The sequence below is a fragment of the Pelodiscus sinensis genome, chromosome 12 (genome assembly GCF_052426305.1).
Source record: "Pelodiscus sinensis isolate ZL-2025 chromosome 12, ASM5242630v1, whole genome shotgun sequence".
Classification (NCBI taxonomy): Eukaryota; Metazoa; Chordata; order Testudines; family Trionychidae; genus Pelodiscus; species Pelodiscus sinensis.
In genome coordinates this window covers 3,967,597-3,995,467 of record NC_143063.1, presented here as the reverse complement: position 1 = coordinate 3,995,467, position 27,871 = coordinate 3,967,597, and the positions used below count along the sequence as shown (strand labels likewise).

General features: G+C 49.3%; 1 protein-coding gene across 1 annotated transcript; it reads right to left on the bottom strand.

The window, feature by feature from the left end:
* Nucleotides 1–819: 819 nt before the first annotated feature.
* LOC102453084 (cyclic nucleotide-gated channel beta-1-like) lies at nucleotides 820–26,694 on the bottom strand. Its single transcript, XM_089781420.1, has 12 exons — nucleotides 26,241–26,694; nucleotides 25,498–25,555; nucleotides 23,370–23,439; nucleotides 22,557–22,686; nucleotides 22,410–22,449; nucleotides 21,076–21,169; nucleotides 14,929–15,010; nucleotides 11,687–11,729; nucleotides 10,639–10,789; nucleotides 10,169–10,244; nucleotides 6,807–6,843; nucleotides 820–3,793 (listed from the first exon to the last, which is right to left on the bottom strand). The coding sequence occupies exons 1-12, from the start codon at nucleotides 26,373–26,375 to the stop codon at nucleotides 3,786–3,788; spliced, it is 924 nt and encodes a 307-aa protein (XP_089637546.1). The 5' UTR covers nucleotides 26,376–26,694; the 3' UTR covers nucleotides 820–3,785.
* Between the last annotated feature and the right edge of the window lie 1,177 nt (nucleotides 26,695–27,871).

Here is a 27,871-nt window from a genome sequence, read left to right as displayed (position 1 = left end):
TGGCTACTAGCCAGGATGGGTAAGGAATGGTGTCCCCAGCCTCTGTTTGTCAGAGGGTGGAGATGGACGGCAGGAGAGAAATCGCTTGATCGTTACCTATTTGATTCACTCTCTCTTGGGCACCTGGCATTGGCCACTGTCAGCAGACAGGATACTGGGCCGGATGGACCTTTGGTCTAAACCAGTATGGCCATTCTTATGTTCAACCCCAAGTTTTAATTAGCCTGAATGATGCCAATACACACTGCACATAGGAACTAGCTTCCATGCCCTCCTCATTCCCCAACACTGCAGTGAAGTAATACTCGACAATCAAATGGTCCTTTCTGGCCGTACATTCGATGAATTTATGTCATGTCTTTTTTCTGCAGGGGCCGACAGGCCCGCTTCCTGAGAAAAGCAGAGAACAGGTCTGATCCAAAGCCCAGTGCAGACAAAGCTTCTGTCGACAAAGAGAGTCTAGACTACATCGAGTTCTGTCGACAAAGCAAGCCGCTTTGTCGACATGAGAGTGTAGATGCAAAGGACAGTGTAGATGCAATAGCACCTTCTGTCAACAGAACTCTGTCGACAAAAGGCTTTATTCCTCATAGAAGGAGGTTTACCGGCGTCAACAAAACTGCTGAGTTCTGTCAACGTTATATCGACAGAACTCAGTGGTAGTGTAGATGCAGGTATAACTTCATCAACAAAAATCCACTTTTGTCGACAAAACCCTGTAGTCTAGACACACACTTACAGACTTACTGGATGCATGCAAGCAAATGAAGAAGAGGAGATTCCACGACCCAGACCATGTAGTGCACAGGTGGGTACTTCTGAAGTCTCACTCACAACTCGCTTCAACAGAACTTGGCCACAAATCATACAGAGCTTACAGTGAGTTTACAAACCAAGCATGCACCAAATGAAAAACTACAGAAAGCTAGAAAAAGGACCATTGTGATCCAGCTGGTATTGCATTTTTATTCCATCATATGTGCACTGAGTGATAGCACAATGTCACATAGTGTAACACCACACATTTCTCAGGGTCTTATTTTATTTTTTTATGGAAGGACAACTATGAAAACATAAGGAAGAAAAAGAGATTTTTCTACTCAAGTTTGCTCTTGTTTTTAGAGACTATATGAAAATAGAGCAATACAGGGCATTCCCCTACCAGATGGGGACATTCTAAACACACAGGGCACGTCTACACTACAAGGAAAATCAATGCTACCATGGCCGATCTTCCGGGATTCATTTTAACAGGTGTAGTATAGAACCGCTAGATCAAACTCAGAGGGCACCTCTGTTGGTTCTGGTATTCCTGCTCCTCACGAGGAGTAAGGGAAACCAACGGGAACGTTGGTTCCCATCAGCCTCCCGCTGTGTGAATGGCACAGACACACAATGTAAGATACATCGACTCCCACTACGTAATTGACGTAGCTGAAGTTGTGTATCATACATTGACCTTCCCATGTAGTGTAGATCAGGCCACAGATAGGACATGCTATTTGGGGTAGTGAGGACAGGAAGGGTGCGTCTAGACAGCGGCGCTATTTCAGAATACAATGGTGTTTTCCGCGTCGTGACAGCACACCTGTTTTTTTGAAATAGTTTTTGAAACAACGGTCGCACGGTTCCGACATCCGGTAAACCTTCTTATCGTAGAATCATAGAATCATAGAACTGGAAGAGACCTTAGAAGGCCATCAAGTCCAGCCGCCTGCCCAAGGCAGGACCAATCCCAATTGTTGCACCAGGATGAAGGGACGTTTCGGAACAGTGCTCCATTTCAACATCTGGCACTGTGTAGACAGCGCCAAATTATAAAAAACGTTATTTTGAAATCAACGTGAAAAAAGTGAGGCAATTTCTGTAGCTCAAATTTTGTAGCTTATTTCAAGCTAAGGGTGCAGTGGAGACACACTCTAACTCCTCATTGAGGCTGCCTACCTTGTAAAGGAGACTAGGGGGGAACAACAGGTTTGCATGAAAAAGAGGCATCCGATGGGTTTTGTCAGGCCAGCCCGGGATGAGCGGACTGTGCATACTGACGATTATCACACAACGGCCCCTCTTGGGAAAACTTCACTGCTAGGGAGTCACCCTGAAAGTTCTTGACACACTAGATCTGAAAAGTGACATTGTCTAGGGAAAGGGCAACAATTACTCAGGCTGGATTTTAAGTTCATCCTTGCAAAGAGGGCCAGCAGCAGGCCTACATGCCACAAATTTCACCTGATAGAATCATAGAGCCGGAAGAGACCTCAGAAGGTCATCAAGTCCAGCCCCCTGCCCAAGGCAGGACCAATCCCAACTCAATCATCCCAGCCAGGGCTTTGTCAAGATGAGATTTAAAAACCTCTAGGGATGGAGATTCCACCCCCTCCCTAGGGAACCCAGCCCAGTGCTTCACCACCGTCCTAGTGAAATAGTTTTTCCTAATATCCAACCTAGACCTCTCCCACTGTAACTTGAGCCCATTGCTCCTTGTTCTGCCATCCGTCACCACTGAGAACAGCCTCTCTCCAGCCTCTTTGGAACCTCCCTTCAGGAAGTTGAAGGCTGCTCTCAAATCCCCCCTCACTCTTCGCTTCTGCAGACTAAACAGACCCAACTCCCTCAGCCTCTCCTCCTAGGTCATGTGCTCTAGTCCCCTCATCATTTTGGTCACCCTCTGCTGGACCCTCTCCAATGCGCCCACATCCTTTCTATGGTGGGGAGTCCAGAACTGGACAATACTCCAGATGTGGCCTCACCAGAGCTGAATAAAGGGGAATAATCACTTCCCTGGATCTGCTGGCAATGCTCCTCTCAATGCAACCTAATATGCCATTAGCCTTCTTGGTTACTAGGGCACATTTTTGACTCATCTCCAGCTTCTCATCCACTGTAACCCCCAGGTCCTTTTCTGCAGAACTACTACTTAGCTGGTTGGTCCCCAGCCTGTAACAATACTTGGGATTCTTCCGTCCCAAGGGCAGGACTCTGCACTTGTCCTTGTTGAACCTCATCAAATTTCTTTTGGCCCAATCCTCTAATCTGTCTTGGTCACTCTGGACCCTCTCCCTGTCCTCCAGCGTATCTCCCTGTCCCCCTAGCTTAGTGTGATAACATTTGCTATTCTGGGTCTCTCACACACACCTAGTTGCTAAAGCAGAACAGCCCTGTAGTGGAAGAGCGAGAATACGAGTTTCCAGAGAGAAGTTACAAGCAGTTATTGAATCAGGATAAGTCCCTGCGGAAGAGAGCTCACTTCAGAGACCAGAGCTGCCAGCAGCTGGCGTTCTCCGTGCTCGATATTTGGTATGTTGTGGCTCTTTAAAACATGTTGTGGTGTCAGAAGTGGTGGAAAGAGAAGAAAATAGGAAGCTCCCTTTTTGGAAGGGCACACGAGAGGGATATTTCATGGGCAGTGATTGTACAGCCACGTGGACCTGACACCTGGCTGCATTCTGAAGACTCCAGAAGCAGAAAAAGTAAGGAAGACTCTCCTCTCCCTTTTACCAAACATAACATATCTATATCTTGCGGCGGGAGCATCGGATTTCACTCTGCAGGAGCATGAAGCTCTATTTCCTCATTGATTGCAATTAAACCAGCTCAGCCTTTAGTTTTGTTCATGGTACAGCTCGAGGAAGTGCGGAGTGAGTAGGAAAGAACTTGCAGAAATATCTTTCTCCCTCTCTCTCTACCCCGTAGTATTTGCTCTTCAGGCTGGTTTCATTATATTTTGTGCAAGGGCAGTTCTCCAAAGTCTTCATTTTCCCTTTGTTTCAGAGGCCCTAAGCCCCTTACCCCCCTGAAACAAAAGGAGAAGAAGAATGACATTAATAAAGGCATTGACTGGTTGGATTGGGAGTAGATTGGTCACTCACTGGCTGCATTTGTTTGCACAGAGCGATTTAAAAGGCCACAGCGCACCAAATCAGAGAATTCACTGCAACAAATCATGCATGGAGGCTGAGGCTACATCTACACTACCAGTTTTCTTGGCAAAAGTATGCTAATGAGGGACTCATTTGCATGAGTCGCAATCTCATTTGCATATTTCCTGCCAATCCGTTTTTGCACGGGGGGTTTTGCGCAAAAACAAGCCGTGTGGACGTTTTCTTTTTGCGCAAAAAAAAAACTTTTTCCGCAAGATCCTTATGCCCCAAAAAAGGAGGTATATCGATCTTGGGGGAAAAAGCGGTTTTTGCACAAAAAGAAAATGTCCACACTGCTTGTGTTTGCACAAAAACCCCAGCACAAAAATGGATCAGCAGAAATATGCAAATGAGATTGCAACTTATGCAAACGAGCCCCTCATTAGCATATTTTTTGCCGAGAAAACTCATAGGGTAGACGTAGCTTGACAGTCTACTCTGTGCACACAGCCAGCGCAGGGCTCCTACTTCACTTAAATCCCACGTAAATAGGCTTTGGAGGGACGCAAGTGGTGCATCAGCCAGTGGTGTTACCCTAAAAGTGGGAGCATAGGATTTGCCATAGCTGGGACCATCAAATATGGTGTCCTGCCACCAACGGTGGACAATGCTTCAAGGGGAAGGCAAATAAAACTCATGCACTGCAATCAATTGAGCAGTGCCTCTTTGAAACCTCCCCATCCGATGCCCCAAGGAGGGGAAGAAGAATTCTCTAGTCATTCAAGCATACGGCATCATTCAGCCATGAATGATGGGATGTCCTGTGTCAGAAAAGACTATAGCAGAGGTAGCCAACCCATTACATGAATAGAGCCAAAACAGCGGTGGAAAAAATGGGAAGACACGTACCAGAATTGTTGAGCGAGGGGGGGGGGGGAAAAAAAGGACACTGCCCCTTTAAAAACCAAGAGTTAGGCTTTTTGGCCACATCAGGCTCCCACCGACCAATGCCATCCTGCCGACACCATTTTGCCACACCGGACGGCTCCCCTGCACCCAGTGAACACAGGGAGCCGGGGGCCGAGGACTGTTTGTAGGGGTACATGGGGCGGCTTCACAAGCTGCGGGGGACTTTCGGGGGTGAAGAGCCCTGACCTAGAGAGTAGGGTTGATGTGAAGTTGAGCTAGTGGTAGCTCTACATCCCCCACACTCCAGCACAACTAGCACCCCCCATTTCACTTGCTGAATAGATGAGCCACAGAAATGTAATAGTTGTACGCTGGGCAGAGAAATCTGAAGTGGGGACACAACTCCTATCTTGTTACCCCAAATTCCCAATTTGGGGAACTACCCCCCGCACATGCACACTCACTGCATGGAAGCCATTTAAAAACAATCAATCAAATTATCACTGATGACAACTAATCAATTAGGACAACTGTAGCATTTGCCTGTACTCTATCCTTCAGATTTGCCACAACATCATAGCATGGTTCATAATGCAGGATGATCCATGCCTATCCAAGACAGATGTCATCTCATTTTGTTAATTACAAAGCGGGACCGTGTAGTTCAGTGCCGGGAGAGGATAATAGCTGGGACAAAGTATTCACATAGTCTGTCTCACTATGGACCCAAATGTGCCACCTGGTGCAAGAATTGCTTTTTGCATTCCTGTGTAGAGGGAGTTTCTTTCAGGGACATTAAGGGAACGTCTACACAGTGGAGATATTTCAGGATACCCATGTCCAAGGAATGCGCCCGTTATTTAGAAATATTTTTCAAAATAATGGATGCGCTCTTTTGCCATCCGAATAAACCTCGTTCTACGACGAGTAAGGGATGGCTCAAAATAGTACTATATTTTGAAATTTGGCGCTGTGTAGACAGTGCCAAATTTTGAAATAGTTTATTTCAAAATAGACTTGAAATAAGCTACACAATTTGCTTATTTCAAGTTTCGGGTGCTGTGTAGACACACCCCAGAAGGCCTCAAAGTAGAGCATGAAGTTAGGCTCATATGTTTACTTAAATAGGCTGTTTTGGAGGGGTTTTGATTGATCCAAATTCCAACAAAAAGGGAAAGAAAGAAAGAAAGAAAGAAAGAAAGAAAGAAAGAAAGAAAGAAAGAAAGAAAGAAAGAAAGAAAGAAAGAAAGAAAGAAAGAAAGAAAGAAAGAAAGAAAGAAAGAAAGAAAGAAAGAAAGAAAGAAAGAAAGAAAGAAAGAAAAGCTCTCCAGTTTGGGATGTTCTATATATTTGGAGAATATATCCACAAAATAGGATTGTCTTTCACATTGGGCACATCTACACTGAAGCGTTATTTTGGAATAACTGACGTTATTTCGAAATAATAAAGTGCGCGATTACACAGCAAGTCGTTATTTCAGAATAATGTTGAGCTGAAGGACTTCTTACTCCAACTCCTGTAGCCCTCATTTCATGAGGAGTAAGGGAAGCTGGAGGAAGCGTGTTCTTCCTACCACCTTCCCGCTGTGTAGACAGCACCAAAAGCTGAGTTAAGCTACGTCGACTTTGGCTACGCCATTGACGTATATGAAGTTGTGTAGCTTCATTCGACTTTTGCCCTGCAGTGTAGACATGCCCATAGAGATTTAGACTGAAGAAAAGGCTCTGAGAATCGAACAAACTCCAACGCTAATCTGTAGCCACCACAAGAACAGAGACTGACATTTACCAAAAGCGTACATCGGGTCGAAATCTGCAAAGCCACCTCAGAAATGCAACCTTAACAATTGAACAATATTGTTCTCGCAGCTTCTCTAACTACATTCAGAAGCTCTACAGTGTGGCGCCCACCCCAGACCAGACCTACTGGGATGTCTATGTACCAAAGCGGAAACCCCTTTCTGAACCAGTGTTAGCAAGAAAGGCCAGTAATATGTGTCAAACAAAATTGTGTAATGAGAAGCATTGGATACTTACTCTCCTCCACTGCACGCAAGGTTGCAGCTTCTGCAGCCTATAAAGAAAAACGGAAACAGTAAAATATGAATTACTGACAACTATTTTGACTCTAGTCTCTCTCTCTCTCTCTCTCTCTCACACACACACACACACCCATTTTTCCACTCTCTTGCTGGCAATTCAGCAGATGGCACCCTTCCCTTTTGAGTCAGACCTGAACCAAGACCCCCGCAAGAACTAGCAATGCTGTGCTTTTAAAAGCCTTTGAATTAAACACACAACCAAAGCCCCGACTAGCTGTACAGGTTGGACCTCCCTGATCCGGCACCCTCAGGATCTGACTGGTCCTGGATAAGGGATTTTGTTGGACCAGGGAAGGTCATTTCTGCCCCCCCTGCACCTCCCCACCCTGCTGCCCTACTGAGATTCCCAGCACCGTTAAACCTCAGCCCAACGGAGCCAGGCCAATGAAGCTGGGAGGGGAGCCCTTTTGAGGCACTAAGGGTGCATCTACACTGCGCCATAGGTCAAACTAAGCTGCGCAATGTGAGCTGCGCAAATTGCGTGTCTTATTTCGATCTTATTTCAATAGAGCTTATTTTGTCATGTGGCGCTCTCTACACAACGCCAAATTGCGAAATAACCCGCTATTCCGAAACGTCCCTCACTCCTCGCAGAACGAGGTTTCCAGGGACGCCGGAATAGCGCGCCCGTTACATTTCGAAAGAACGGGCTCGCTGTGAAGACACGGGATAGCTATTTCGGGATACTCCGGTGCCCCGAAAGAGCGCCGCATTGTAGACGTCGCCTCAGGCTGAAGCAAAGACAAGGGGGCGGCTCTTCCCCAGCTGATTGACAGGTCTGAAGTGGGGCCAGGCTGGGGAAGGTCAGGGACTCCGAGCCAGGAGAAAAGTCTGGAACCTTCCCTCTGCTCTGCTGCAGTCCAGGCCTCCAACTATCTTAGACCCAAATGGAAAACAAGTATCAGGCCAAATCCTGCTCCCAGCGATACCTGTGGGACTCTGGGCTGAAGGAACGACAGTGAATCTGACAGTGCTTCAGATTTACCCCTAGAGTGGTGAGAGCCGAGTTGGATCCTGTACATTCAGCACCGCCAAAGGGTGAGGGTCGGGGGGAGGGGGGCAATTGCTCCACACGGTGCTCTCCGGCCAGCTTTGAGGGCTGGCGGGGAAGGGGGCCGGGGAGGGCTGCTTCTGGGAGCGCAGAACCACCATCCCCCCACGTTCCCTGGCGATCCTGTTGGCTCCCCTGTGTGCATCGGCACATGTGTGTTGCCTATAGGAAGCAGGGCCAGCCCACAACATTTTGGCACTTGTGGTGGGGAGCTCAAACGACGCCCCCATGCCCTCTTGCTTAGGCCAAAATTTTGAAAGGTCTCAATTCTCTGGGTCCTAGTGGCCCCCTCCCCCCCACTGTCTGGCACCTGAGGCAGCCACCTCAGTTCGCCTCATGGTAAGGCCAGCCCTAGCCGAAGACTGGGATTGAAGCTCCAAACATGGTGTCATGCTCCACAAAAGGGGAGGCCCGAGGGACCTCGTTCCCCCTCGCATATCCACACAACTGCTAGGCACAATGGCAGCCCCTGCCCGCAACGCCTGCAGCGCCAGAACTGGCAAGTGCCGGCTGCACTGAGCAGCGGCTGTGTTCCCAGGAGCTCTTGGAGGGACTGTGCCTCTGACCTCACTCCACGGTGAGCACGGCACAGCCTTGCGGTTATCCTGGCGGATTTGGGTTTTGTGCAGCTCGTCTGCTGTCCGATTCACTTAACCACAACACAGGGGTGCGCCCTGTATGACACCTTCAACCAGGAGACCGGGGCGGGGGGAGCTACCGAAAAGCTGGGAAGTACCGCAAGAAACCTCCCCGAACATGTGGGCTTTTCAGAGCCAGTGCAGGGAGGGGGGCCCTGCTGAACATGTTGGGGCTTGGAAAGTGGGCGTGGGCATTACTAGATGTCACACAATAGGAAATGGGGTTGCCAGATGGTTTCAGACAAAATACCGAACAAATTAAAAAAAAGAAAAAAGACCCCGAGGTTATTAAGCAAAAAAAAAAAAAAAAACCCGTGGCCCCTTTAAGAAACATGTGGTGAGGCTTTGGGCTCTAACAGACTGCCAGCGGCCGCCTGCCACCTTGCCGGACAGCTCCCCTGTGGAACTCGGTAAGCACTAGGGTTGCCAGGCTGCCTCCATATTGAGCCGGACAGCCCAGGATTTTCGCCTCCTGCCCAGGAAAAATCAGAAAGTACCGGACATTTTAGGTATCTGGTATTTTCTGAATTTTTTTACCAGAAAGGAGGTGAAAATACTGAACTGTCCGGTTCAATACCGGACACCTGGCAACCCAAATAGGAAAGAACCTTGCTCTGCAGACCAGTCTCTGGCTTATGTCTAATGGAGTCTAGTGTAAAAACGGTTTGGGCTGGGTTTTGAACCTGGACCCTGCTGCTGGGATCTGCTCGGTGGCAGCGCTTTCAGGGCTGGCCTAATGGCCTGATTGGCTTGGAAGTGAATTTCGTTTTAAGTCCCCGTGAATTCCTCCTGGCTTTGTGCTTGGTCCTCATTGACTCCAGCGGGAGCAGGACCAGACCTTCTGAGAGCTGATGACCATGAGGGCAGCTGCCATCCCAGACGCTGGGTCCGTCTAGGTCAGCTAGCTTCCTTCAGCAGTGACCAACGCCTGACGTTTTAGAGCAGGGGTGGTGGAACACGGTGGTGGTTTGCCAGAGATAGCAAACCACTATATTTATCTGGCCACCACCGCTATATTTATCTGGCTGTAGGTACCGGTGATCGAAGCTCCCATTGGCACAGATTGCTGTACTCAGCCAACGAGAGCGGCAGGAGGCAGCACAGTCCAAGACAAAGCTTCTCGCAGCTCCCATTGGCCAAGAACGGCAATCTGTAGCCAATGGGAGGTGTGATCGCCGGTACCTACAGCCGTGCAGACAAATATTGCAGTGGTGGTCCACCAGAAGCTCATCCTAGCAGACTGGATTCGGCCCGTGGGGCAGTATTTGCCAACCACTATTTTGGGGGGGAGGAGAAGAAGCCCAGTTCTCATACTGATTGAAAACTTTGCCCACGGAGGTAAGGGAATATTTCCTCCTGACTCCTGCATGTGACCAGGTTGTGAAATGTTACCTGGGATAGCGTAATGTTGCTAGCCGTCAGAGAATCACCTTGACTTTCATGGCCCCCACCATAGTATTTTCCCTCCCGGGGTACTGATGCGACTGTGTGGAGAAGAGACCCCCCCACACACACCTTGCAGAATTCACCCAACCCCATGTCAGCACATCATCATGGGAGAGCCCCCCCGGATGCATTCACCCCTGTCGTCACCACGTAACCACGTACCGGAGCATCTTGGCCCACGCTGGTGAGAGGCTGCGGAACCACCTTCTCCAGGCCCTGAGCAAACCACTTGAACACCCTGCCAGCCAGAAACACCTGTTAAACTCATCTTATGGGCCTCACTTTCCTCATCGGCGGGGTTTGCATGCAGCTGGAGCCAGGGCAGAGTTAGCCCCACAAAGGCCCACAAAGGTTCACCCTGTATTTCCGTCCACCCTCTGTGTATTACTCTGCACCAGGCAACCGATCAGCCCTCGATTAATTCAATCCATCAGTCGATAGTGAGGTGTCAGAGATGGCTAGACACACACAGCATGGTCACGGGGTCCACCCAGCAAGCACAAGGCTGTACTCAGGGCAGCAGTGGCAAGGGCCAGTGGATCACACCCAGCATTAGGGAACCCAGCCCCGCAAACCCACAGATGGTCATCCAGGCACGACCATGGAACGTTCCGGAATTCACGCTGCAGTACCTGCCACCGTCGCCACCGAGTGTCCGAGGAAAGAGAGAGGCTCCAGGTCCCAACAAGCCGTCCGTAGAGGCCTGCTCCGAGGTTCTGGATACGCTGGGACTGGCTCGCGAGCTTCCCTTGAGTGCAGCCTGGCTCTCGCTCACTTTGCGTTCTGCTTGAGATTTTTCACCGCGCGAGAGAGGCAACACTGTAAGTTTTCTTTTAAAGAGTGGAGTCCCTTCAGGCTTAAGCCACCCTTGGGTAAAAGGCCAGATCGGATGAACATCACTGGAGTTACATGAGTCTCCCCAGTGAGCACCCAGCCCAAGGTCAGACCTAGATCCACTTTAAGGGCAAAAAAGGGATTTAGATTGTGCACTCATAGGTGCAGGATAAGCCCTCTGCCCAGCCTGTCAGACTTAAAACTCAGCGAGATAAAAGCCCTACTTACTGGTGTGTATTGCGGTGACATCTGGGGCCCGAATCCCAGAGCAGGGCCCCACGGTGTCAGGCCCGGGACAAACCCAGAACCAAAAGACAGTCGCTGCACTGAGACGCTTGCAATCAGACTCCCAAAACACCAGTCTCAGCATCACTTGCAGTCACGTGGCTGCATCACCCCAAATCGGCCCCAGGGATTTCGGAAAACCGCCACGAGAAGACGATGGAGGGGAAGCTTCATTCTGTGTTTTCAGTCCTCGGATTCCAGCAGTGGTTTGTGCACAGGGCAAGGCTCACCAGCATCAAAGAGATGACATTGTAAAGGGCCCCGGGTGACGTTTCAGAAGGTGACATGAAAACGGAGGAGTCGCACAACCTCAAGGGATCAGACTTGCCCTTTAGATCTAGGAGTGCTAGGATGGGCAGTAGCCCAATCATTGGTCCAGGACTGCCACATGCTCCTGTTGGACGGCACCAGACCCTAGACCCGACTAGTCATCTACGTCTTTTCACTGCCTGCAACCCCAGGGCTTTGCATCTGGGCTACTGAGAGTAACCAGCAAACTCAGATCCTGGGAAGGGATTTGGCTCTAGCAGACTCCCATGCACCTCAGCAAAAATCACTCACCTTCTCTGACGCCAGCCTCTTCAGACTTGCCCTCCTGCGCCTCCTGTCATACAAGCACATAGGGAACAGGCGGACATGCCAATAGCTGAATTCAAGTGACAGAGCAGCCAAAAGCAACCCCCGTGCCTCCTACCCCATCAGCGTTCACCCTCACACACTGTGGCCTGACAGAGATGCCGGACAGGCAAACAGGAACCAATGGTAATGCACACAAATGAAGGTATGATCTGATTGGCTCCTTCCCAGGCAAACAGCCAGTATCAAAAGGCCTCTGGAGGGGATCCATTTTGGCAAAACGTATCTCCACAGCCCTTTTTTTTGGTTAACTGATTTTACATTTTAAAAAGCAACCACCAAAGATCCTAAGGAGCAATTAAAACTAAACTTCCTGTGTACTTGAGAGCTACGCTTAGACTGAGAATCATAGAATTATAAAATCCCAGGGCTGGAAGAGACCTCAGGAGTCATCGAGTCCAGCCTCCTGCCCAAAGCAGGACCAATCCCAACTCAATCATCCCTTCATAAACCTGTCTACACTCGGGGCATGTCTACACTACATTTCGAAATGACTCCCGTTATTTCGAAACAACAAGGTGGGCGTCCGCACAGCAAGCCCAGGATTTTGAAATTATTTTGAAATAACAGGTTTGTTATTTTGAAATACTAGCCCCTGAGTTTACAAGGAATAATGCGGAAAATGACCTGGGAAGTCCAGTGGATGAGAAATTGTATATGAGCCAACAGTGTCCCCTTGTAGCCAAGAAGGCTAATGGCATATTAGGTTGAATTAGGAGGAGCATTGTCAGCAGATCCAGAGAAGTGATTATTCCTCTTTATTCAGCTCTGGTGAGGCCATATCTAGAATACTGTATCCAGTTCTGGGCCTCCGACTATAGAAAGGATGTGGACACACTGGAGAGGGTCCAGCGGAGGGCAACCAAAATGATTAGGGGGCTGGAGCACATGACCTATGAGGAGAGGCTGAGGGATTTCGGCTTATTTAGTCTGCAGAAGAGAAGGGGGGGGGATTTGATAGCAGCCTGCAACTTCCTGAAGAGGGGTTCCAAAGAGGCTGGAGAGAGGCTGTTCTCAGTAGTGAGGGATGGCAGAACAAGGAGCAATGGTCTCAAGTTACAGTGGGGAAGGTCTAGGTTGGATAGTAAGAAAAAATATTTCACTAGGAGGGCGGGGAAGTACTGGGCAGGGTTCCCTAGGGAGGGGGTGGAATCTCCATCCCTAGAGGTATTTAAGTCTCGGCTTGACGAAGCCCTGGCTGGGTTGATTGAGTTGGGATTGGCCCTGCCTTGGGCAGGGGGCTGGACTTGATGACTCCTGAGATCTCTTCCAGCTCTATGATTCTATGATTCTAACGCCTATTTTGAAATTGCTGTTTCGAAATAGGGAAGTGTGGACGCAGAATGCTGCTATTTTGAAATAACGACTCCCCAGGGTCATTCAAAGTAATTATTCTCTGGTGCTTCCTGGGGCTCTACGTCAAGGTAGCACATCCACATTGAGGGAGCCTGCCTCGGACAAATTTTGAGGCTTCCCTGTATGGTGGACATGCTATTTCAAAATATTTATTGTGGGAGTTATTATTTCAAAATAACTTTAAAAATAACGAATAGTCCTGCAGAACCTTAGAGCAGTGTTTCTTAAACTGTGTTCTGCAGCACATCGGTGTGCCGCAAGGAACAACCGAATTCAAAATGGCTGCCCTTAAAGGGGAAGGTGACTTTTTTTTCCCCCTCAACAAAAAATCCTTGGTGTTCCTTATAAAAAAATTTATCAGTTGGTGTTCCTTGGTCTTAAAAAGTTTAAGAAACGCTGCCTTATAGACTAACAAAACATGGAGATGGTATCATGAGCTTTCACGGGAACAACCCACTTCTTGTTTTGAAACAACCTTGTAGTGTAGATATAGCCTGAGGGAATTACTGATGGCCCAGTAGGCATATTTCAGGCAGGACTCAGCAGGCTGGTTCCGATATCACACAGGTTTTACACCCATATAGCTGAATCAATGCCAGTAGAATGACTGCCGCACGCACCGATGTAAGAGAGAACAGTCAGGCTGCCACATACTGGGCGTGCATGAAAAAGCTGTTTGTTTTCTTTTCTAACGGCTCTCAATAGAAAATCACCAGCTCTTTCCTCCCGAGGGGTATGCGTCTAACTAAGGAGCACGTGTTTCCCTTTGATCGTTCGCTGACCTAAGAGGCAGTGTTTCTTGCTCACTTTGAAGTTAGCATCCCCTGTGTGGACTAAAGCTGTTTCCACAAGCGAATCCTGCGTTTCAATAGAAACCTGTTTATTTTTTGATCCGCCAGCTTATTTGCATGTTGAAAGTAATTCCGTCCCCCCCACACTCCTTTCAGGTCAATGTTTGGGCTGGGCAGGGTTAAAAACAAGCAGGAAAAGGCCCTTGGGTGGATCAGAGGAAGGAGCAGAGCAAAATGGGTTTGTTTCCTTCATCAGAGAGCTCTTCCGGAGGCACACCTCCCTTTGAATTAGCCCTGATGGTTTCACCGCTTGGGTGTTAGAGAACAGCATTACAGTTGTTACCTCGGGCAAGGCAGAGCTACAGGAGTCACTGTCTTTCGCGGCCCACAGACTGCCACAAACCAAGTGGTTCGCTGTGTCCCATATAAACTCCACTGTCTCACCACACGTAAGTCTGCTGCCCTTTGCTTGGCTGGGGCTACTGAATGTGTCAGCCAAATGTGTCAGCCCTCTTTGGCGTGAGTCGGATGCTAGATGCTCTTTCAGGAGGGAGACCAGAGCTGGGGCGGGGCCAGAGGCAGGGTGGGGCCACAGGGGCGGGGCTTGGCTGTGGGGGCGGGGCAGACACCAGCTCCTCCCACAGCTTCACCCTCCCACCCCCCGAAATTCCTCCGGACGGGCCTGTCTTTTAAAGCGGAGTTTTACAGTATCATTTGTAAAACAAGCGGGGGGGGGGGGCGGAAAATTTCGACGTGGGGCAGCCTTGGCTGGAGAATTCAGTCACGTCAAACCATGCCCTCGAGGAGTCGTGCTAACAAGCGGAATGTTAAACGCCATCAAGCAGTCCCGGTTACAGGGGTCATGATACTTAACACCGTGAGTAACACCCGCTACAACCGAGGGCTACAGCCAACCAGCTGACATGCCATTCAACACAACTTGCCCCTGTCTGCGCATTCCTGGCCCGTGTCTCTCGCGCTGCAGGGGCTCCGTCTCTTCTTTGTGTTTGCTGCACTCACCTCAAGCTTGGTCCCGTTCCCCGGCTGCGGGATCATTTTTCCAAACTCCTGTACCAGCCAGCTGATCACCCCGGTTCCAGCCCTGCGGAGAGAGATCGTCCACCATTAAGACGGAGCGGATCCGTTCCTCTCCCCCCGCCTGTGCTCTCCAGGCCCTGGCAGATTGTTCTCCATCGCCAAGAGCCATGGTTTCAGCTGCTGTGCAAAGCCCAGCTAATCAGGGGGGCTCGCAAGGGGCCTACATTGCCGTAGGGCTGGGGAAAAGATAGGATCCCTCTCCCCCGACCGCTCTCGAACCCAGAATCAGGGTACCAAAGAGAAACATGGAGCCTCTCCACAAGGCCCCCAGTGCTAAGCGGAAGCCACCCTCTCCTTCCCTTCTCTGTGGATGTTTAGGCCTGCACGTCTCTGTAGTTCACAGGACCAGGGGGCAGCCATGGTTCACTCCCAAACCACCCCTTTTTCCTGCACGGCAACATGGATTTCTAGAAAAGCCAGCAGGAGCCATTTGATCCCCCAGTCAGACTACGCTGCGTGTCAGAGGCCAGGGAACTGCACCCAATGAACAGAGACACTGACCACGTGGCAATGCCTTGCAGCAGGCACACAGCACTCCAGAGCCCTTCACAGCCAAGTTCAGCTGGTCCATGGCTCGCCAGGCCTGACGCCCCCAAGCAAGGGGCCCTACACCCCTGTTTGTGTTACACAGGTACGAGGAACAGCTGGAGAGCACCAGCAGAGCCTTAAACATGGTTTCATGTGTAGTGAGAGTGAAATTGGCATGACAGACAGGCGGGTGAATGGGGATGAATTACATGAAACGGGGTAAACACAGAGGAGACAAAAGGCAGAATTCTCACCCTGGTCTACCAATAAATCCCAACCAGAGTCATCATAACTCCTAGTGCCGGGCAAGCTGACTTGGGAAAATAAGCCCCATCACAAAACCCCATTGCAAAATCAAACCGCCCACGTCTTTTTCTTGCCGTTCGGACAAGTGCCATTAGCTTCAGCATCGCTGGCTCCTCTGTTTCCCAGATTTGAGAGAGACCAGAAGCGGGAGTTACCAAAATTACAATTGCTGCTTGGGATGCAACATGTGACACACGCAACAACTCTGAGATTTGGTCTCAGCGGGGTCGCCGGGTTGGTCTGCATCTGCAAAACCAACCCGGAATCCAGTGGCACCTCACAGGCTAAGGGTACGTCTAAGGGTAAGTTCGAACTAGGGATGCAAATGTAGGCGACCCAAATTGCTAATGCAGCGGGGATTTAAATATCCCACACTTCATTATCATAAGCTCGCCAGCGCGTTACTCTGCTCAACAGCTGTTTCTAAAGTGAAAGTGCGCGCCGGAACGCGTTAGATCGAACCAAACCCCTTGGTTCAAACTAAAGTTACTCCTCATTTTACTAACATGAGTTCGAACCAAGGGGTTTGGTTCGAACTAACGCGTCCCGGCGTGCACTTTCACTTTCAAAACAGCTGTTGAGCGTAGTAACGCGCATGCTAATGAAGCACGGGATATTTAAATCCCTGCTTCATTAGCAATTTCGGTCACCTACATTTGCATCCCTAGTTCGAGCTAGGGAGCAAGTGTAGACGTGCCCTAACAGATCTATTTGGGCATCTGATGAAGTGGGTTTTTGCCTACACAAGTTTATTTCTAAGTAAACTATTTCAGAATAGGCGTTATTCCTCGTAGAATGAGGTTTACAGATTTTAGAATAAGCCATCCGTTATTTCGAAATTTTTTCGAAATAACACAACGGCTGTGTAGAGCCGCTCGTTATTTCGAAGTAATACTAGTTATCTCGAAATAACGGTGCAGTGTAGATGCACCCTTAGCCTTTAAGGTACCACAAGGTTCCTCATTGTTCTAGGAGATTTATCAGCACAGACAAATACAATTTAAATCATAGACAAATTAATCCACGTCCGTAAGTATATTAGAGGTGAGTATAAGAATCACATAACTCCAGCGAAGTGTTGCCTACTCTGGCTATACAGAGCTTAAATCAAAATAAGTGGCGCAAATTGAGCTACGTCACTTGTGTAGCTTATTTCGAAAGAGCTTATTTCAAAATTGGGAGCATCTACACAGCACTTATTTCGAAATAGGGCCTTTTTCCTCCGACTTCCCTTACTCCTTGTACAATGAAGGTAACAGGAGTCGGAGTAAGAAGTCCTCCAGCTTGACAGTATTTTGACACCATTTAGAAATAACTGCCTGCTGTGTAGATGCAGACTAAGTTCTTTTGGAATAGCGCTGCAGTATAGACGCACCACATAGAGTCTTGCACGGGGCACACCTACAGCCTTCGGAGACGTTAGAAGCAAAGATGGGAGGACCGGTCAGTAGAGCACCTCAGAGAGTTGGGCCTGATTCAGTGTAAACCCTCTGGAACAGTGTTTCCCACTTGGTGCTCTGCAGAACCCCAGGGTTCCTTGAAGCGAAAGTAAGGGTTCCGTGAGAACCCCCACTCTCCCGCCCCCTCTTAAAGAGACAGAAACAAATTGCAGCTGGGTTTTTTTCTTTCTTTTTTTGCTCAACAAATTTTTATCCTAGGGGTTCCTTGAAATTCTTTCCAAGTGAAAAGGGTTCCATGGCCAAATAAAATTGGGAAACACTGCTCTGGACGATCCAACGCACCCAACATTTAGGGAACTCAGTCATGTCTTTTATACCCATTCCCTAGCTATTCAGCTACAGACCCATCTCCGATGTTCTTCTGTGACTATAATACAGTTAGCACCTGCCCATTATGCATATGTGGTATCCCAGACAGCCATAACTACACTGCCAATCACTAGCCTAAGCAATGGGCATCAATCCATTTCTTAAGAGACCACCTGCATCACTATGGTTTAAATATCTATTTACTACAGTGCAAAACAATCTCCCACCCTCACTCTAACATGGGCAACTTGCAGTGTTCCTGTTCTTCTATGGTCACGTGTTTGTTATCTCTGCTAGGAAGGCATAATTCATGACCCAGGCTTGAGTGCTCATTAACGTCACTTACATTTCAGCCTTTGGTTACTTAAAAAGCTTTGTACACCAGGCCTCTCATGAATAAAACAGGCCTTTTTACACCAGCAAGGCCTAGGAACCCAGTTACCTGTGCTCTCCTGCCTGCTGTTCTAGCTCCATTAATAGCTTCATTATCATTTTGATAAACAGCCACTGCCAGGTGGATTATGTTTTACCTAAGCCTGAAGACCCTCCAGAAGGTCCAGTCTCAGCCTTGCCACTGAGAGATCTTGAACAAAGGTTGTGTGGTCTTCAGTAAACCACTAAACTTCTTTGCACTGTCAAAGAAAACGTGCCTGGAGTGGGAAGGATGAAAAGTGTGATAGGCCGGTGTCTGCTAAGTAGCCCTAGGGACTTGGACTTGGACGCCCACCTGTTGAATGGGAATTAAGTGCTTTGCTGACTTAGGTGTCTTGGGAAATCCTAGCCATACTTTATAATGACGATACATGGGCCATGTGGCACAAACATCTCTCCATCATTACAAATCAAAGTAAAAAGAAACTGTGGCCATGTCTCCAGTTATCGAACGATCAACGCTCTGGCGATCGATCTTCCAGGTTTTGATTTAGCGGGTCTAGTAAAGACCCACTAAATCAACCGTTGACGGTCGACACCGGTACTCGCGAGGTGTAAGGGAAGTTGACAGGAGCATTTCTCCCGTCGATCTCCCGCTGTCGGGCCACCCCAGAAAATCGATGCAAGGTACATTGACTCCAGCTAGACAATTCACGTAGCTGTAGTTGCGTATCTTGCATCAATTATCTTCATCAGTGTAGACCTGGCCTGTTATTGGTTCTCTGATGGCACCTGCCTTTCCCATGGTTCTGCTCTCTGCTCTGCATTGTCAGTGAATGCAAGGAGGTGCAAACAAAGCAACATCAACTCCATAGCACGGGACCAACAATGTTAGAACAGAATTACCTGGTCAGCAATGAAGTATATCTAGGGCCCTTCATTTTCAGTCTTTCTTTTTCCCAGGAATTTATCAGCATTTATTACCACCACAAGAAAACCAGGTGACAATCAGTGCAAAAAACTATTAATAATGTTCTCTGTAACAATCAGGCTACATCTACACTGGCCAGTTTTTCCGGAAAATCAGCCGCTTTTCCGGAAAAACTTGCCAGCTGTCTACACTGGCCGCTTGAACTTCCGCAAAAGCACTGACGATCTCATGTAAGATTGTCAGTGTTCTTGCAGAAATACTATGCTGCTCCCGTTCAGGCAAAAGTCCTTTTGCGCAAAACTTTTGCTCAAAAGGGCCAGTGTAGACAGCTCAGATTCGTTTTCCGCAAAAAAGCCCCGATCGCGAAAATGGCGATCGGGGCTTTTTTGCGAAAAAGTGTGTCTAGATTGGCACGGACGCTTTTCTACAAAAAGTGCTTTTGCGGAAAAGCGTCAGTGCCAATCTAGATGCTCTGTTCCGAAAATGCTTTTAACGGAAAAGCATTTCCGGAAAATCATGCCAGTCTAGACGTAGCCTCGGGGTTTATTTTGGTGGACGGGAAGATGAGAGGGAAAGTATTCAATAGATTAACACTTTGAATTCTGTGAATCAATGTGCTTTGCTGCAGAACTGAAACAGAACTCAAAGCACAATGACACCTCTGAGCCTAAGAAAACAATGGATCACTAATCCCCAAAGAGAACTTTTCATTTGCGTAAACAGTTTACTGTTGTAGGCTTTAGAGCTCTTAGCCTATAAATATTTACTTTTAATAACTGGGCCACACCATTTGCAGCACGTACATTCAGCATCATCCTTTTTCTCCAGATTTGGTGCGTTTAAAACTTTTCAGTACTTCTGTCTGTTATTCCAACACTGATTTTCGTTTTCTTCCCATTTTGGGATGGCAGATTGTTAAACCGTTGTCCGCCAACTGCTTGAAATGGTACGTGATGGACGTGAGATTCAGCAGCATATTCAGATGCATATGCATTTCAGAGTTTGCGTGCGTGACTGTTTGTTTGTTGCATGTGTCTTCCAGACTAATACAAACCCTTACTTCAACAGGCAGCTTTGCATATACACACAGACTTCTGTGTTGTGGGAACACATAGATCTCATGCCATGTACTGAATTTTCCCAATAAAACAAGTTATTTTAATATATTTGAGTGATACAAAAGTAGGGCAAAAATCAGAAGAAAAATGAAAAGCCGGTAATTTTTCGGTAAAAATCCATTTACGTTGAAAAGGATGGGGCTTCAGCATCTTAGACCAAAAGGCCACAGTGAGCCACAGGCGCCACAAGCTTCTGCGTTTACATGGCTTTTTAAACAAATCTTCATCACCACTTTGGAGACAGATTCCATGTGGCCCCCATGAGCCAGCGTGGCCCTACAGAGATTACCCTTTATGGAATAAGAAGAGAAATCCGGGCTCCATATTCTTTCACTCCTGGGCACCCACACCAATATGGAAGGACCAGTTTCCCTTATACCCACAGACGAACGGCCACACTGGGTCAGACCAAAGGTCCATCTAGCCCAGTGTCCTGTCTGTCAACAGTGGCCAATGCCAGGTGCCCTAGAGGGAGTGAACAAAACAGGGAATCATCAAGTGATCCCTCCCCTGTCATCCATTTCCAGCCCCTGCAAACAGAGGCTAGGGACATCATCCCTACCCAGTCTGGCTAACAGCCATTGATGGACCTAACCTCCATGAGTTTATCTAGTTCTTTGTTGAACCCTGTTAAAGCCCAGGTCTTCACAACATCCTGTGGCAAGGAGTTCCACAGGTTGACTGTGCGCTGCATGAAAAAAAAACCCTTCCTTTTGTTTGCTTTAAATCTGCTAGCTATTCATTTCATTTGGTAACCCTCCGTTCTTATTGTTATACCAAGAGGTAAAAGACACCTGCACTTTTCAGTTAAATGAATAAACAGGGTTGATATTTTTATCCTTCAGAGCAATGCACTGCCCACAGCACAGCAGGCATGGCCATGTTAAACCCACTCTGGCTGAGAAGCAAGAAGGAAAAAGGCAGACCACTGGGAGTGGCTATCAAATCAGAGTTCCAATGGACAGCCTCATGTGCTTGAAATGAAAGAGGAAAGCAACTTATCCTACGGGCGTTACCATGCTGCACAGCTTGGGGGGGAACTTACCCTTTTTCTGAGGCATTATTATTGTTATCTGAGCTGGACTGCAACTCGCTATGATCCTGCATCTCATCTTCCTCTGGAGCAAGCGTAGTTATCTCTGGAGGGGGAAGGAAAGAAAATGATAGCATGAGAGTTCACAAGCTAAACAACACAAAAAACAATCTAGCGAAAGACCCACGTAGGTTTCACCCACAGCTGACTAACCCAACAGCCACCCAGTTGGTCACTGGGTTTCCTCTGCAGGCGGTATTGGTGGCCTGTGAGACACAGGAGACCAGACAAGAAGACGGGCAGCCCCTTCAGACCCTAAACCCCAGCATTGTTCAATGCTGGCATCAGTCCCAATGGGATGGTTTTGTGAACAGTACTAGCTGACTGGGGAGAAGAGAGATGGGAAAGCTCCATACACCCTGGTTAACCCCAGCAGCAGTGTTGATTTTCTGAGGTCCTGCAGCATCCAGGAGACCTAATCAGGGGCCAGAACCATGTGGTATGGACAGACCAGAAAATCCGTCCCTCTCCCCAAATCACAGCCTCAGTCACCTCAGGCCTGCTCTGTGCCCCAGGACTGGTTTTACAGTCCAGGCAAGCAGGAGCCGTGCAGGGAAACTGCGGTGAGGCTCCCAAAAGAACTGAGACTGTCGCCCAACAAATTTGGTGGAGAATGCTGGCATAACAGAGCCCTTTCCCGGTCCTGTGGCTCGTTGGGAGAGATGGGGCAAGGGCTTTTGTTTTCCCAGCCAGTCTTGCTGCTGAAGGAGATCAGGCTGTGGGTTACTTGCGCTTCTGACCATCCCTGCGCTCGGTATCAGGTCTGTGTGTAGGGAGCTGCCCAGCCCATTCTGTCTGTCAGAATCTCTCTCCCACACACGAACTCCCTGGGGGCTGCTTGGAGCTCTCTGTTCCAGTGGAGTCACACATGGGGTGGGTAAGACAATGCTTTGAGATATACTGGAGGATACTGAAAATACAGATATACCCTGCAGTCCCTCAGGGACCCTGAGAATGACCAATCTGCAGGATGGGTGGGTTGCTGCCATGCCTTGAGAGCCTCCAATAACAAAAGAGGCTATTTCACTCAGTGCGGGCATCAGTATCCATATTTAGGCAGACTGACCGAGCAGATAAAGCCATGGAGTGAGATTTGGGAGCGGTTGGTTCTCTCCTGACTTTACTACAGCCCAGTGGAAGGTGTGGGGCAAGTCCGTGTGCTGAGCCTCAGTTGCCCCATCTGTAAAATGGGAATAATGCCCTTGAACAATTCTTTGCGCTCTCCCGATGAAAAGTGCATTACAAAAGCCAAGTATGAGGATCAAATGATTTATTTAAATTTTTACCTAGTTGGTCCTCATCTTCCTTTATGCTCTGGACTTCTGTCTGCAGAGAACACACAAGCCCATGATTAAAACCACTGGCGAGAACACTGCGGTATGAAAAGCAAACCCCATGACCTGTGATCCTCTTGAGGTGGTTCTGGTACAGACCTGGTCAGGGAAGTCCAGACTGTTCTCGAAGCTCTTTCTGACGGTCTCCAGCCTCCTTGGATTCGGGGCTGGCTGAGGGATGACCTTGCCCAGCTCCTGGGAGAGCCACGAAAGAACCCCCCGTCCGGCGCTGCAAGAGAGCGGAGGGGCTGGGATGTGCAATGCGAATCAAAGCACAGGAGCGAATTTAACCTCATGTGGGTCCTCTTGGGGAGATTCCTCTGGAGTGACCCAACAAAGAAATGGGAATCTTCCCCCCACAGAGCAGACCAGAGGATCCTCTAGAAAACTCATGGGCCCTGTGGAATCTGTTGAAGATCAGGGCTGGTCACAGAGAGCTCTGTGTTCCCATTGGGTCCTCGGCAGCTCCCCGGCAGCAAACTCCAATGGAGCCAGGTGACTGGAGACTCCCCCAAGACCTGCAGACCCCACCCATAAAAGGGGTATCTCCACTAAGGCTGCGTCACCTTTTCTTAAGGAGTTCCTCGGGGCTGGAGAGGTGCTAATGTATCTCTGCTCCATTGGTCTTGCCTGTTCCACCTCAATACACCCTTTCCCCCACTCCTACCCCCAAGAGGACCACAGGGGAGGGGGCCCGTGGTCCTGTCTATATGTAACTAGGGCGATCAAGGGGCAAAGGGTCCCTTCTCCACACAGATCCCCCCGCAAGCTAGATGTCTAGCCGCCCATCTGACGTCAGAGTTCATAGTTATTAAAAGTCCTTTCTCTGCTGGTATCACCAGTCCTAGCTCCACGCTGCCAGTGGGGGGGGGGTGAGAGAAAGTGAGGGGGGAAGGGGACAGGGGAAGGCACCTCTCAGTGGAAGACACAGATGATGGGCCCGGATCTTGGGTTGTGACGAACGACACTTTCTTCCCTGCCCCTAAACGAAAGCAAAACACGAATAACCCCGGGTGTCCCATGCATTACCAAGAGCTGTGAGCACCTACCGAAGACATGGCCCAGAGGCTGTGGGGTGCATTGGACACGTGGGCTGAAAGGCTGAGTGAACTAGGGCAGTGATGAACCACGTAGGCATAATCTTAGAATTATAGAATACTAGGATTGGAAGGGACCTCGAGAGGTCATTGAGTCCAGTCCCCTGCCCTCATGGCAGGACCCAGTACTGTCTAGACCGTCCCTGATAGACATTTATCTAACCTACTCTTAAATATCTCCAGAGATGGGGATTCCACAACCTCCCTGGGCAATTTATTCCAGTGTTTGACCACCCTGACAGTTAGGAACGTTTTCCTAACGTCCAGCTTAAACCTCCCTTGCTGCAGTTTAAACTCATTGCTGCTTGTCCTATCCTCAGAGGCCAAGATGAACAAGTTCTCTCCCTCCTCCTTATGACACCCTTTTAGATACCTGAAAACTGCTATCATGTCCCCCCTCAATCTTCTCTTTTCTAAACTGAACAAACCCAATTCTTTCCGCCTTCCTTCATAGGTCATGTTCTCTAGACCTTTCATCATTCTTGTTGCTCTTCTCTGGACCCTCTCCAATTTCTCCACATCTTTCTTGGAATGTGGTGCCCAGAACTGGACACAATACTCCAACTGAGGCCTAACCAGCACAGAGAAGAGTGGAAGAATGACTTCTCCTGTCTTGCTCACAACACACCTGTTAATGCATCCCAGAATCATGTTTGCTTTTTTTGCAACAGCATCACACTGCTGACTCATATTCAGCTTGTGGTCCACTATAACCCCTAGATCCCTTTCCGCCATGCTCCTTCCTAGACAGTCACTTCCCATTCTGTGTGTGTGAAACTGATTGTTCCTTCCTAAGTGGAGCACTTTGCATTTGTCCTTATTAAACTTCATCCTGTTTACCTCATACCCTATCCTCCAGAGCAGTCGCAACCCCTCCCAGCTTGGTATCATCTGCAAACTTAATAAGCGTACATTCTATATCAATATCTAAATCGTTGATAAAGATATTGAACAGAACCGATCCCAAAACAGACCCCTGCGGAGCCCCATTTGTTATGCCCTTCCAGCAGGATTGTGAACCATTTATAACTACTCTCTGAGTATGGTTATCCAGCCAGTTATGCACCCACCTTATAGTAGCCCCATCTAAGTTGTATTTGCCTAGTTTATTGATAAGAATATCATGCGAGACGGCATCAAACGGTCTAGGTATACCACAGCCACCACTTAAGAGGGACTTCTGGCTGAAACACCGTAGCGAGCTCTGCCGGCATGGCATGAAGGAAGCCCGGCTTTAGAGCTGGGGTCTCCCAGCAGTCAGGCCATGTCGACACTAGGAAACGATTTTGAAATTAGTAAGTTTGACTTCACTCCCAATGTCACAAAATCAAACTGGCGTGTCCACACGACGGGGAAGCCTTGAAATTAATCCGAGGCAGGCTCCGGTAGTGTGGACGTGCTACCTCGCACTCGGAGCCCCAGGAAGGAATTAGTTGGGGAGTAATGAGCTCGAACGACTCTGGGGAGTCGTTTCGAAACAGCGGCACCGGCACGCCCACACGCCCACTCTTTTGAAATAACTATCCCAGCAGCTACGAGTTTGGAATTAGTGGGACTCCTGATGAACAGCGGGAATACAGATTTCAAATTCCGCAGCCTGTTATTTCAAAGTAACGGGCTTGGTCGTGTGGACATGCCGCTTAGAAATTCGACCTTAAGGGGTTATTTGGAAACAAAGTCCTTGTGTAGATCAGGGCTCCAGGTTCCAGGGTGAGTCTCAGCAGAGCTGGCATAAAGGGAGCAAACGCTGAGTCCCACCGTGAAGCCATGTCGGAGGCTGGGACACAGCTCTTTGATGAAACCCACTCCAAATGGCAGCAAGGGGGGAGAGGAGAAAGCAGTAGCTGACCCTACGGCCCTTCCCAAGAGGCCAAGGCACTGACATCTGCTGTTTTCGTTTGTGATGTTTATATGTCGCGGCAACGTCACTTTCAGAAACTCACCTGCTGTCTGACCGCAGGCGGGAGATTCCCCAGGACATGTGAGGTTCCCTTTGGGCAGCTTTAGGGAGGAAAGGAAAAGTTTCAGGTGAAAAGTCACGTGTCACAACATCCATCCCTGTGCTTCTCAGTCACCCCAAGATGATCAGAACTGAATTCAAACAGACATTACTTCCCCTCTAGGCTCCTTTCCTACCATCCGGAGAATGAAAAACAGTCGGGTCCCAGTCCACCTTCGGTTACAGATGGATCTATCTGCTGCGCTTGGGACCACGGAGGCCTTCAGATCAGTGGGCGTAAATGTCTCCCACGTGGTTCCAACGGGAGACTCAGGGGGCTCTTTGTTTCTAGTCAGTTTCACTTCCTCACTCGCATGCACGAACACAAAGTGGGGGCCATCTCGAACAGCGCTAGGCAAACTGCCCGGGTGAACAAAGCTCGGCTTGAGCAGGGCGTTACGCTGCTGGCACGCAAGGTGCAAGCCCCACTCACGCTGCTGGCTGGGATACGTCTTTTCGACCCTGATAAATAATCCGTGTCTTGGCCAGCCGCCAAGAAGAGTCTTATCCACAAAACCTGCATGGCTGTGGGTTGGGACGGGCGTAGCTTGAGTGGAACCCTGCTCTCTCACGAGTGAGAGGGCGTCTCGCGGGATCCACATGAGTAGCAAACCTTGTGTGCCCCACCCAGCAGCAGCCAGCCCCTCAGCTATGCCACCCCATCTCCCCTGCCTGCTCCCCTCTCACCTGCTCTGCGTCGCCAGGCCTGGCTGCTCCATCGATCGCCCTGGGCTCTGCTTTTCTCTCCCCCTTCTCCACTAGGGCTGCCTGGTGAGGGGTGCCAGGAGGCTGAGGTACCACCCTCTCGATCCAGCCAAGCATCCTGTCACCTGCGGAAGGGAGATTTGTATCATCAACTCTCTCAAGAGAGGCCCATTGGTGATGACATGAAGCTGCCAGGAGAAGGGGATGGGGACCCGGCACTGGCTGACGTGGCAGCAGGAAGCATATATCAGGCAGCTGTCCATCTGCGTAATGTCAGCTGTCCCCAAGGGTAGGAATAGGGAGGGCAGGAATAGGGTCCAGAGTGACCCAGACAGATTAGATGATTGGGCCAAAAGAAATCTGATGAGGTTCAACAAGGACAAGTGTAGAGTCCTGCACTTACGATGGAAGAATCCCAAGTATTGTTACAGGCTGGTGACCGACTGGCTAAGTAGCAGTTCTACAGAAAAGGACCTGGGGGTTACAGGGGATGAGAAGTTGGATATGAGTCAACAGGGTGCCCTTGTAGCCAAGAAGACTAACGACATATTAGGTTGCATTAGGAGGAGCATTGCCAGCAGATCTAGAGAAGTGATTATTCCCCTTTATTCAGCTCTGGTGAGGCCACATCTGGAGTTTTGTGTCCAGTTCTGGGCCCCTCAGTACAGAAAGGATGTGGACGTATTGGAGAGGGTCCAGCGGAGGACAAAAAAAATGATCAGGGGACTGGAGCACATGACCTACAAGGAGAGGGTGAGGGATTTGGGTGTATTTAGTCTGCAGGAGAGAAGAGTGGGGACAGGAGGGATTTGAGAGCAGCCTTCAACTCCCTGAAGGGGGGTTCCAAAGAGGATGGAGAGAGGCTGTTCAGAGTAGTGACGGATGCAGAACAAGGAGGAATGGTCTCAAGTTGCAGTGGGGACGTTTAGGTATAACGGATATAAGGAAATGGAGGTGGAGAAGCGCTGGGCTGGGTTCCCTAGGGAGGGGGTGGAATCTCCATCTCTAGATGTGTTTAAATCGCGGCTTGACACAGCCCTGGCTGGGCTGATGGAGTTGGGTTGGTCCTGCCTTGGGCAGGGGGCTGGACTCGATGCCTCCTGAGGTCTCTGCCAGCCCTGGGGTTCTGTGAAGCTGTCGAACGGCCTCTCTAAAGCCAGCGCCCGGCGGACAGCAGCTGGGTCAAGCTGGGGGGAGGAAGAAGTGACTTGCTGGGCCCTCGTCCCCCATACAAATCCCTTCCGTTCACCTGCAGGTTGGGAAATCCGCTCACAGCCTTCAGGTCCCACGGCTAGGTCCTGCCCTGTCCTCAGACACCCCAGTGGAGATGCCAGCCCATTGCTACCAATGGTGGTATCCAAGCGAATGCCCCTGGTCATATCCAATGTTGCCCTGGCCTCATCTAAGCCAGACTCCTCTAGCCAGGAAGGAAGCCATGCCCCGAGGAAGCCCCTCTTGGTTGAGAACATGGCCACACAGATCACTGGGGACACAGCACCCTGGCATGCCACTCTCCATGCCGGCTCCCATTGAGCACAGAAACCAACTCAAGGCTGCTGTCCTGACTGGCACTGGTCCTGGTCTCCTCCAATCTCCCATGAAAGCTGCATTCC